This window comes from Scomber scombrus, chromosome 22 (assembly GCF_963691925.1).
Source record: "Scomber scombrus chromosome 22, fScoSco1.1, whole genome shotgun sequence".
NCBI classification, from domain to species: Eukaryota; Metazoa; Chordata; class Actinopteri; order Scombriformes; family Scombridae; genus Scomber; species Scomber scombrus.
Genome location: NC_084991.1, coordinates 1792189 through 1804591, shown reverse-complemented (window position 1 = coordinate 1804591; position 12403 = coordinate 1792189). Strand labels below are relative to the sequence as shown.

Below are 12403 nucleotides of genomic sequence, written 5' to 3'. Positions count from 1 at the left end.
ATGAATTGTGATAATGTGACTCAAGTTACTCAACAAATTAAATCAGCACACAAAAGATGCTCAGGATAACACCATTCACACACATGCACACACACGAGCAGAGGACAGATGAGCCCTCTTCAACTGAGAGTGACAAATGACTCTGAGGTTCTCCTGGACTCTGACCTCCTGACCTCCGAAATGAGGGACAAAGGAAAGGAGAGAGTGAGGAAAAGAGGAAGAAAATGAATTAGGATCAATGTTTTTTTTTTAGTAATACTGTTTTTTTCCCTCAATTTGACATTTGAATGCAGAATTGTACAATACATTTACTGTGTTTCCCCCAAAATATTGTTCTTGGTTCATAGTTTAATTGATAGTAGTGTAGTTTGACTGTAGTTTAAGTCAGTATTTGTACAATTTGAACATTTTTGACCTTAAAGTGGCACATATACATAGATTGAAAACTTCCCAATCATGCAGCTGTAGCCAGAGAGGAACTATCATATTTCATTTCTGTCACAGGCCCAGTAGATTAACCAGCCATTCTCTTTATATTACTGTATTAATCTACCTTCCCTCTATCACCGCTCAGGTGGAGTATGAAGGCCTGAAGCATGAGATCAAGGTCCTGGAGGAGGAGACGGAGGTTCTTAACAGTCAATTACAGGACGCGCTGCGTTTGAAGGACATCTCTGACACTCAGCTGGAGGAGGCGCTGGAGTCTCTGAAGAGCGAGCGTGAGCAGAAGAACCACCTGCGCAGGGAGCTGGTCCACCACCTCAGTATGTGTGACGTGGCTTTCACAGGAAGTGCACACCTGATGTTCACCTCCGCCCCGCCCAGCGGCACTGCCACCCCGACCAACCTGCTCTCCCCGAGCACCGAAGATCCGACAAGGTGCTTTAATATTTCAGAATCTGGAGACTTAATGTTCTGAAGTGGTCTGTGTTATGAAACTGGTGACACACATGAAGACACTGTGACAAAATGGAAAGGAAATGTAATGTTTAGGTTATTAGTGATCACAAGTTAGCTTGAATTGAGCCTCAAGCCTTTAAGTCTTCATAACATAAAAACTTCATGAGTTTGATCAATTACAACCCAGCTAGCATGTCCATGTGGGTCCCAGGTGGGTTTGCCCACAGTGTCCATGGTGGCCCCACCTGTGTTTGCCCATATGGGCTTCAAGTGGGTTCTGACTGGGTTTCTGGTGGGGCCCGATTGGGTGAGACCCATGTATACCCAAGTGGGATCAGAATGGACCTTAAATGGGGCCCATTTAGCCAGCCCACATGGGCTTCACATGTGGGGCCCATGTTACTGAAACCATGTGGGACCTGCACAATTTGCCCTGTTCAAGCCTATGCCCACTCAGTACCCATGTAGCCCACATTTAACCCATGTGGGGCCCACATGGACATGCTGGCTGGAGAATAGCTACTCAAATCAGTACAACACAAAACACCATACAAAACACTTCCAAAGCTTCACCAGTATTAAATGTGTCAGTTCAAACATTTATCAGAGTAAGAGACATGATATGCATATTGATTTCAAGTCCCAAGCTTCCCCGAGTTTTATCAGCAAAATTTCGTCCTTCTAATTTGCTATTCCAAAGATACTGCAATGGTAATTGCTACCTAAATTATGTAAACCGGCAGTGTTTTTTCAAAAAAGTAGGGCAGGGTGTGTGGTTGGGCATATGTAATACACAGAATTTCATCATCAGAAACTGGGTGTCTATGTGTCTAGGTTTAGGCTATTAAAACACTTTGTAGGAAAAATGTTGGTTTTGGTAAAATAGTGAACCAGTCGATGTCTCCTGCTCCTGCCAACACGATGTCTCCTGCTCCTGCGAACATTAAATAAAAGAGGCTGGCACTATCCTATATTTTTGTTATTGTCAACAAATGCCAAGAGAAGACCAAAACCATACAATTTAACTCTTTCTCAAAAGTCCTGTTTCCATTAAAGAAGTTCCAGGTACAATTTAGGAGGCGGGAACTTTACAGGAACGTCCTCTCAGCTGTTGTGTCTCCATTGCAGAGTAGGACCTTGATAGGACCCACTGGACTTTGGAGGTGAAATAATCATTCTGCAACAATATATAGGCGCTTATTTTGACACCTTCTGTTGACATCAAATCCCGCTGAGTCAGCACTGAGTCAACCTCAAACCCCACCCAGGAATTTTTGGAGATCGTACTGAGTACATACCCCTAAGCAGGGACTTGTTTTGCCACCGTAAAAGTTCCAGCAGATTGTCCTTTAGGGGCGGTTATGGCGACCCACACTAACGGCCAAGGCCGTAAAATTTCCCCCTAAAGTTCCTTCGCAGTGGAAACGGCCCTTTTATATACTTTCTGCCTTCCCTGCAAGCCCATTGGTTCCTACTTAAGCCTTTAAAAACAGCAGAGTATGTGTTTATAGTAATGAAGGAATATGTCGCTCAGTGCAACACTGTGACCCCTGATGATGAATAGGTTTTGGATAACAATGGGCTTCTATGGCACAGAGGAATAAGATATATCAAGCTTTGATACACACACAATATTTGTTTGTAGCATAATTCATTGTTGGCTTTGGGCTGCACAGAGATTTGTCGACAGGGAAAACATCACACCACACTTGTCCTCTCGCCCAGTGCTTTGCATTGCCAAAACAGAGACATTAATAAACTTAAACCATGCTTTAATTGTCAGGAGCAAACATTGTAGCAAAATAGATTCAATATGTTGATGCATTCAATATGAACATTTGTGTCAGCAGTGAACATTACCTGTATAATTCATGGCTAACTTCAACTCTGAAATTTTTATCTGAATTCAAAAGTCAAACTTTTGATGGTGATAAAAATATTAGCCAATCACTGAACAGAAGTGAATCTGCTGTCAAACTGGACTTCTTTTCTAACTGCAATGACTACAAACACTGTTCATCTATGAGCCTGGAAGCACTGAGCAGCAGGAAGTCTACTCTCAATTTACTTCAACAATACATTTTCTAGAGGATCCAATCTCTTCACTGTAATACAGGTGTGTGAACTGTAGAAAAGACCACATGCAGCTTTGAACAATTCGATATAAACATCCTTTGAAAAGTAGACTGTATCGTTTGGTCCATTTATTAAAGTTTTATCAGGCTTGTACCATTGTACTGTCTTTATCGTGCCTACTTTTTCTACTTGATATTAGGGGAACAAAGGGCATATCTGGGATTTTAAAGATGCTATTCTCTGTTGTATATTCTAGGTGTAATGGCCACCTTCAAAGCGGAACAGGAGCAGGCACAGCTACGGGGTCTGGGCCCAGGGCTAACGGAGAGTGCCGAGGCCCAGGTCGAAAGTCCGAGGGGGATGAAACGTCGGACCTCTTTAGCGAGATGAACCTGACAGAGATCCAGAAGCTCAAGCAGCAGTTGTTGACAGTGAGTCTGATCTCAGATCAACCACATACACTTTAATAACTCAAAGACAACCAGCATTGTTTAAAACTGATAAACATTGGCAACATTCATGGTCATTAGATGGTAGGACACAGGAGGCAGGGGGTTAAAGATCACACTTATGCATCAACTTGTACAATTAAAGTGGTTTATTGCAAGAAAATCCAAGAAATCCATCGTACAGCTCATATTTATACACATATCAGCCAGAACACAAACATTTCCTGTTTTTATGTCATTGTAAGGCTATTGCACACAATGGTCTATCTGTCACAACCACCGTTCTCTTCTTGCTCCACAGAGGGTTAATATCCAGCCTGCCAAGAGCCTCACCCAAAATGCCTTTGCACGACCCATTCTGTGTTTAACACTCCACCTAAAATGACCGTACAATACCATATAATATCAACCATGTTAACACACCCCCAATTAACCAACCATTGCACGTGAGGGCAAAAACCAGGTCCAGTCCTCATCAATTAGCTTTATTGAACTCACATACTCCCCAACAATCCACCCCAGCCTCATCCTAAAAAAGATCTTTTGCTGCAATAACATCACTCTACCTCCTAATTTTGCTTCTGACAGACAACAAGGGAAAAGGTTATTACTTATTCTTAAGTAATATTAATTAAGCATAGGTCTTTTTGACAAATGACAATCAGTGTCAATCTAATGGATATCTTGATAGTGAATGGGTACAAGTTATCACCTTCATTAGGAATAATTAAACATCCATCACATCCATCATGATAACCATATCATGCTATTATTATTTTTTATTGTAGTCAAAGTTACAATGTGATAATAGAGTTGATCATGATTAAGTCAGTCCAATGTTAACAGCATTAGTGTCTTCTACAGACATTAGAGCAGGACTCAAATGTGAATTTTGACATCATATAAACATGAAGGGAACAAGTTTGCAATTTGTTGTTTATGCTGTACAAAATCCACAAGTAGTGGAGTAGTACTTAAGAAGACGATACCCCCTTTGACCTAAAATAATTTGAGTTTTAGGGGAACATTTGTGGTGAAACAGTTTATCCATACACCCAATACTTTACTATGCAATGTATCCAGCATTACTGCACTCATAGATTCATTTAGTGAACACACTCATCTGTAATGGCATTATGGTACCAAACCTGACAACCTCACTGTGATGCCAAGATTCCAGGAAGCCACACACAGTCACTGAATCAAGAAATTGTTTTTATATGTAACTTTTGCACATTGCACTTCTTACATTTCTGTTTTTTAATGGATTAAATCAACGCGTTCATCAGTGAGCTTTAGAGGTGTTACTAGGTGTAGTTTCAGCTTTGGACAGAGCCATGCTACCTGACTCCAGCTCTATAGCTAACACACAGATGTTAGATTGATATCTGTCTTCCTCTCACACTCTTGGCTGGAATTTCCCAAAATGTTGAACCATGTTATATTATTTATTGTTTTCCCCACTTACCTGCAATGTTTAAACATGATGTTAAATCTTCTGTAAAATTACACCCAAAAGGTTGAAATTTTGAACATGTTTTGACTGCAGTGATCACAAACACAGCTGGGTCTGCTTGGTTCATAATACAGCAGCCGACTCCTCTTTAAAAAATCAAGGCTTTGAATAATTTACAGTAAAATCATGTTGACACACAGTATCCCCACTGCGTAAAACACCCTGTCTCTCACTGTCTCCCTTTGTCCTCTCAGGTCACACACAGTCACAAACCCAGTTTTCTTTTCTTTCCTAACACCTCTCTTTTGTATGTTCCCAGGCTCTCAGTGTATTTCTCAACATTATACAATTACAATTTTTAAGTGCACCAAATTAAGCTCAGAGCATCAGTCTGTGTATATACACATATCTATATGGGTGTGTGCTTTTGGATGCTTAAGTTCCTGTAGGTGTAATAGCATCCCTCCCTGCTGTCTGCAGCTCTCTGATAGGCCTGGCTGCAGGAAGAGCTTATTTATATCTCAGCTGACACACTACACTATCGACCCCTCTCCAGTAGATGGGTGGGTTTCATTGCTGTCGAAGCTGCTCTTTTTAAATGTTAATGAATCCACTTTTGTGCTACAGTATTGTTTCTTTATGTCTGAGGGAACATCCCAGCCATATGAATAATAATTTTGTTATCATGCTGTCTAAAAAAATCTGAGACAGTTTTTCATTGTCTGTCTCTGACCCGAGATCAGATCAGAGATAGGGAATTTTTTTTTTTTAACTGGATGTACAGCCACTGCAGCAAATGTCGAGCCACTTTTTTGACAAATCTTTGTTTCTCTGCTGGAGCTCAGTAAATTGGGAGCTCCACTGGTCCTCCATGTTTGGTGGCACATTACTGCCACTAAATGCTGATGAGGGACATCATATCATTTGATATTTATATCTGTTCTTTAAATGCTGGTGTCATTTACCATCACTTTGCTTTGACTGCTGCTTCACCTTTTCCAATTGATGTGATCCCGTACTGCACCTTGTTTACATTGTGTGTGAACATGGACATCATCATCATAAGAGCACTATAGAGTAGTGCAAACACTCAGAAGCTACACAGAAGTCCTTGTGTATCTTTCTCTCTCGGACTCATTTGTTTCTTACCTGATATGAGCTCTCCTCAGCTTTGTTGGTATAGTTATCATTGAGAACATGTTTGCTCTGGGTGAATTTCACTAAGCCTTACTTTGGCTTCTGCTGTACATTGAGCCTGAAGGCTGCAACATCTTAATGGTTGCCAATTCAAAACTATTTCATCTTTGTCGTAAATTTCTCTCTTATTGGCTTTTGTGGGTCCAGTTTATCTATGAACTGCTCATATTAGCAGATACTTGGTACAATAATTGTAGATGAAGGTGTCTAAAGTTTATGTGTTGAACAGTATGTACCATACCACGTTAAAAATTGTTAGTTGAACATTTAAACATATGGAATCATAAGCTGTTTTTTCCTAATCATGTTGCTGCCCCCTTCAGGTTGAACGTGATAAAGTAGCACTGGTGAGCAGCCTGCAAGAGTCCCAGACTCAGCTCCAACATACCCAGGGGGCTCTCACCGAACAGCACGAGAAGGCCCTCCACCTTAGTCAGAAAGTCACTGCCCTCCGCCGCCTGCATCGACGAGCCAGAGCCAGTGCTGCTGCCTCTCAGCTCACCCCAGAGGCCCTGATGGAGCTGGACAGGTGTGAAGAGGAGGCAGAAGAGGGCGGAAATGATGAAGATAAGAGTGGGACAGTAAAAAAAAGTCAGGTATTTTCATACCAGACACCGGGTCTGGAAATCTTGCAGTGCAAGTATCGTGTGGCTGTGACAGAGGTGGTGGAGCTCAAGGCGGAAGTGAAAGCCCTGCGGGAGAGACTGGCTCAGTGCGGGGAGGGTGCAGCACAGGAGAAGCTAAGAGGAAACTGTCACCTTCAAAGACTGGAGAGGCACGTGGCCTCACTGGAGAAGAGCTGCCGGGATGGAAGAGAGAAGGTAATCACTTAATACTGACTGTCTGTTTGAACGGAATGACAGAGATATACATGGATAAAGGATCTCCTCTCCTCTCCTCTCCACTCCTCTCCTCTCCTCTCCTCTCCTCTCCTCTCCTCTCATCTCCTCTCCTCTCCTCTCCTCTCCTCTCCTCTCCTCTCCTCTCCTCTCCTCTCATCTCATCTCATCTCATCTCATCTCATCTCATCTCATCTCATCTCATCTCATCTCCTCTCCTCTCCTCTCCTCTCATCTCCTCTCCTCTCCTCTCCTCTCCTCTCCTCTCCTCTCATCTCCTCTCCTCTCCTCTCCTATCCTCTCCTCTTAGGCTTCTACCTTGGAGATGGACTTGCAGGCAGCTCAGTCGGCATCCAGGGAGAGTCAGAGTGCGTTGAACGCAGCTCAGGATGAGCTGGTGACGCTGAGCGAAGAGCTTGCCCAGCTCTACCACCATGTCTGTCTTTGCAGCAATGAGACACCCAACCGCGTCATGCTGGACTACTACAGGTCTGACTGTTGTTTATTAATAGGATATCCTTTACAATATCAAAGGGTGGAGCAGGGTTGCTGAAAGTTACAGTGACTGAGGCAATTAAAGAGTCTATTTAAAGTGGAGGGCCAATTGAGAAAAAATACACCCTTGAAAATCCTTCTATTATTATCATTATACATGCAGAACTCCAGGTCCTCAAGCCAGGAGATGCTCACTTTCTTTGATACATGTTATGTTCTCAAGCACTACGTGTTCTCACATTATCTGTCTGACCCTCTAACCCTCTGCTTGAAGTACCGTATCTCTACCTTGGTTACCATAGGATACAGCCAGCCTTATCAAGACAGCTTCTTACCCCAGCTAACCCCAGTAGACAGAAAGAAGAACCGTTCTGAAAGAGACAGGTCATGATTTACTGTTTCCAGGATAGGAAATGACCAGAGAATGACAAAAAACTTCCCCCACAGGAGAGTGTTGGACTTTGGAGCAAGACTTTTTTGAAGAAGTTAATACCTTCCTCCTAGAATCCAATATTACCACAGCACCTCTGTAAGACTCTCTGAAGGGCATGGACTGAAGTCAATGGAAAACTTTACCTGTCCAGGCGGCAAACACGAGTTACCATTCAAATGCTCTCTTAAGTAAAGAGCTGGTTCACTCTTCCACAACCAGAACAAAATATACATTGTTCCTTCATGATTTAAGGTTCTACAATCAGTTGTAGTCTCAGTTCCAGTGCTGTGGCATAAGTATGAGGGAGTCTGAGTTGTGTAAGAATTGCAACATATGCACCGGTCTCCCGAAAGGTCCCAACAACACCCAAAGCCTTCAATATTTCAAGGCAAATCTACTCCTGAGTCTTTGCTATTACACAGCTCTCCAGTATCATGCGATTGTCTTTGCAGATTACTGATCCATTAGGTTGAACCTTCCCTGAAAGATGTTTCAGTTGGACTCTTCCCACACCCAGGTTTTGGTCTCTGCTACCACAGAAGCTGTGGTGCTTTTAGCATTGCAAAAAGACCTAGCAAACCAGTTCACCCTCATCACATGTTTGAGTTTACCTGGTCTGACACCTACCCCACCAAAGAGGAGACAAGTCTCAACTAGTTTCCAATTCTGGGTACTGGACTGTCAAAGCTCACATGTTCAACACAAGCTAAGAGGAAGTGAAAAAACAGACCACACAATTATATTTGCAACCACTGGGTGGCAGAACACCCTTTGAGAACCCTAAGTTAGACCGTTTCACTGCAGTTTCTCCGCACTTGCAACAGGGTGGTGTAATGAGTAAAGAATTTGACTTTCAATAGGAATGGGTAGGCTCAAACTCCAAAGTTGCGGAGTGTCTTTAGTAGATACAAGTCAATCAAGTAATCAAATTATTTTTCTTTCTTCTAGACAAGGCAGGGGGCTCAGGGGCCTCAGTGCCTGTCTCAAAGCCATGTCTTCGGACAACAGCAAAGTGCTCCTCACACCACGCCTGGCCAGGAGGCTGGCCACTGTCGCTTCAGCAACCTCAACTCCCGTGGAGTCTCGGAGCCCTTCGGGGTCTCCGTCCAAAGAGCCCCTATCTGGGGAGCGGGGGAGAGAGGAGGGGAACCGGGAGGGCCTCCATGTGCCGTCTGAGCAGAGCCTGCCGCCCTGCACACCTCCGACCCGCTCGCCCAGCATCAGTGCCTCTTCATCGTCGTCATCATCGTCATCACCTGCCCTGGAGCCGGCTGGCGAGCTGCGCAGGGAGCCCATGAACATTTACAACCTCAACTCCATCATCAGAGACCAGGTAGGACACAGTGTCAGAGGAATTCCCCGTCCTCCTTCTTTCCTCTCCTCTCTTAAACTTTTCTGTCCACTTACTCTCAAGTTAATCATCTTCATCAACCACAAATGAACCACATTTTTTCCCCCAGTCAAACCTCTCTTTTCTTCTCATCTTACTTTCCTATAGCTTGTTCAGTTTGTCCTTCCCCCCCCTTTATTTTCTACTTTTCTTTCCTCTCTCTCGTCTCTTTTGCTTATATCTAACACCTTTTAGAAAACTAAAGTCTGTTTTTAGTTTTCTTATCTTGTGTTTTCAGCAGTGTATTATCATTCCTTTCCTTCCTTCTTGTTTATCTCTCCTCTCTTCTCCTCCCCCACAGATGAAATCCCTTCTTTTACCTGAATTCCTGATTATCTCCATCCCTCACTAACTACTCTCTCCTTTCTTCTGAAGCACCTCCAAAATGAAGTATACTACCTTGTATCTCTTCTATTATCTCCTCTTGTCCCATGGTCCTCTTCCTCTCACCTCTCTGCTGCCGTCCCCCAGGTGAAGCACCTTCAGCGGGCAGTGGACAGGTCTCTGCAGCTGTCCAGACAGAGAGCTGCGGCCAGGGAACTGGCCCCTCTGCTGGACAAGGACAAGGAGACCTGCATGGAGGAGATCCTGAAGCTCAAGTCTCTGCTCAGCACCAAGAGAGAGCAGATAGCCACGCTAAGACTGGTTCTCAAGGCCAACAAACAGGTGAGAGGACATGTAATGCCAGGTTCAGAATACATGGTATCAGTCCAATCTGACATACTTAACCAAGCAGGACTAAAACTGGTCATTGGGTGCGACATTCGATTGTTTCAAAGTTCAAAGTTCAAAGTTCAAAGTCAACTTTACTGACAGAATACCATACAGTGTATCACAGTGGACAACAACTAATCTGGGCATCTGGGATGCCTCATGACCAGTGTTGGGGAACGTTACTTTTAAAAGTAACTAATTACATTACAGTTATTTCCATTAAAAAGTAACTAGTTACATTACAGCATTACCTTCTGAGAACAGTAACTGGTTAGAGTACTTTAGTGTTACTTTGTGATTCCTCTTGTTGTTTTAGTCCAGACCTTTAAATATAATGACTGTACCATCATCACACAGTCAAGTCTGGATCATCATCTGTTAATCTTTACACTAACAGCAGGAATCACACACACAATGTCTCATTTACAGTCTTTATTAGACTAAAGTGGCTTCTCAAACATATGCTCACATACAAGTTATAAACTACATACAGGCTTTTAAACACATTCTTACATCACTGCAACAGGCCAACACACACAACTTACATGTTACTGTAATGTTCTTGTTCTTATTTCCTCCCACTAATTCAAAATAATGTGAATATTTACACAAAGTGAATGCTGTCCCTTCTGCTATCTTGAACACTGAGTTGCCGCACACGCGTGCAGTGATATAACCGTAGCACGTAGCCAGGTGCCTGGCTGCCTGCCAAAAAAGTAGTAACCCTGTGAATTTGTGGCAGATTTTCTTTTCTTGCAACAAAAAGGTAGCTACAGGGATAAAATTACCAAACAACTGAGTAAATTGTGGACCTAACAGGTTACTAGGTTACATCAAAAAAGTAATCAAGGTACTCCAACATGTTACTTAGTAACGAATTACCCCCAGCACTGCTCATGACTCCCCACAAACAACAAAAGAACCCAGAAAAAAAGAATTACAGTATATTTATCTTCTCTCGCTCAGTAATCAACATCTTCTGTGACATTGGCCAATAATTTAATCAGGTTTAATCAAATTCTTGCCTAATGAGGATGCATGACAGAGACATTGTAATGAAGACAATGGTTGATGCTTGTTTCCCTGTTTTAGTTTTTCTTTTCTTTATTGGTGCAATACAAGAGTTATAACCATAGACAATTGGGACAGTGTCAGAGCATGCAGACATTAAGACAATAGTACAATAAAACAGTTTAGAAGATTATACAATGTCATTTAGTTATGGTGTGGGAGTTGCAGTTGTAAACTGTGGTAATGTTTGTCTTGTGGTTTAGTTGAGTATGTCTGTACGGGTAAAGATCGAGACAATTAAAACAAAGACAAGAATGAAAGGAAACAAACAGGGAAAAAATAAAGTCTTTCCATTTGCTTTTGAATCAGCTTAACTGTATCCTTGCATCTCCATCCAGTTGATAGCCCTATCCAAACTTTATGAGGATAAACCAATATGGGCAGAGACACACAGTAGAAATCAACACAATTCCCATAACAAGAAAGCAGCCACTCACACTGGGTTTAACAATGCCATTTGGGAATGAGTCTAGCAGTTAATAGTGCAAGTGTTTATTGGCCTATGTGTCCCTGACACACACCAATCAATAAGTTAGATTAGATTTGCTGTCTCCTCCATTGCTATTACTTTATATTGCCTGTTTTATATGGCTTTTCCATAGACAGACATGCATCACTGATAGAATGCACAGGGCTAGAGCTGCTATCTATTCACAGAATGTCTTACTTAGGATAAAACATACTTCTGATTTACACACAGCGCAAACTATAGTCCAGACATGTCCAAACTATTCCATAAAGGGTCTTGTGCCTGCAGGTTTTTGTTCCGACCCATCAAGAGCACACGATTCAAACAATCAACTTTCTGAAGAGTGAGATCAGATGATTAAATGAGTCAAGCCAGGTGTAGTTTGGACATGCCTGCTTTAGTCGAAACTATCGGAAATGATGAAAAACACTGATACAAAAATTCAGCAATTTATTTTCTATCTGTGTGTTTGCCCAGACGGCAGAGGTGGCTCTGTCCAACCTGAAGAGTAAGTATGAGGCGGAGAAGTCCATGGTGACTGACACCATGACGAAGCTGAGGAACGAGCTGAAGGCCCTGAAAGAGGATGCCGCGACATTCTCCTCTCTACGAGCAATGTTTGCCACCAGGTCAGAGATCCTATACAAGAAACTATAACACCTAATTTATGAATCACATGTTACTGTGTGTTAGCTGGATGCGTATAGTAACTATTTGCTAATACATTACCATTTAAAACTTTATAAGAAAACAAGATTCATAATATTCCGTTCTACCTGTTTGGGGGTTACTCTGCCTTCAAGTGGCCAAAAAGTCCATTAATTTGTGTAGCTTTAAAGTTAAGTTTAGTTTAAAGTTCTTGTTTCTCATATCAGTTCTTTTGATTCTTTGCGTATTAATCTCACCATCAAAAA

At 42.4% G+C, this 12403-nt stretch overlaps 1 protein-coding gene across 1 annotated transcript in view; it reads left to right on the top strand.

Moving 5' to 3' along the window:
- LOC134004516 (protein bicaudal D homolog 1-like) overlaps positions 1–12403 on the top strand; it is a 54415-nt gene that overhangs the window by 36829 nt on the left and 5183 nt on the right. The window contains exons 4-10 of the mRNA XM_062443822.1: positions 575–879; positions 3233–3407; positions 6402–6899; positions 7228–7406; positions 8794–9178; positions 9707–9901; positions 11967–12118. Of these exons, the coding sequence (XP_062299806.1) occupies positions 575–879; positions 3233–3407; positions 6402–6899; positions 7228–7406; positions 8794–9178; positions 9707–9901; positions 11967–12118 (1889 nt within the window). The remainder of the gene's footprint in view (positions 1–574; positions 880–3232; positions 3408–6401; positions 6900–7227; positions 7407–8793; positions 9179–9706; positions 9902–11966; positions 12119–12403) is intronic.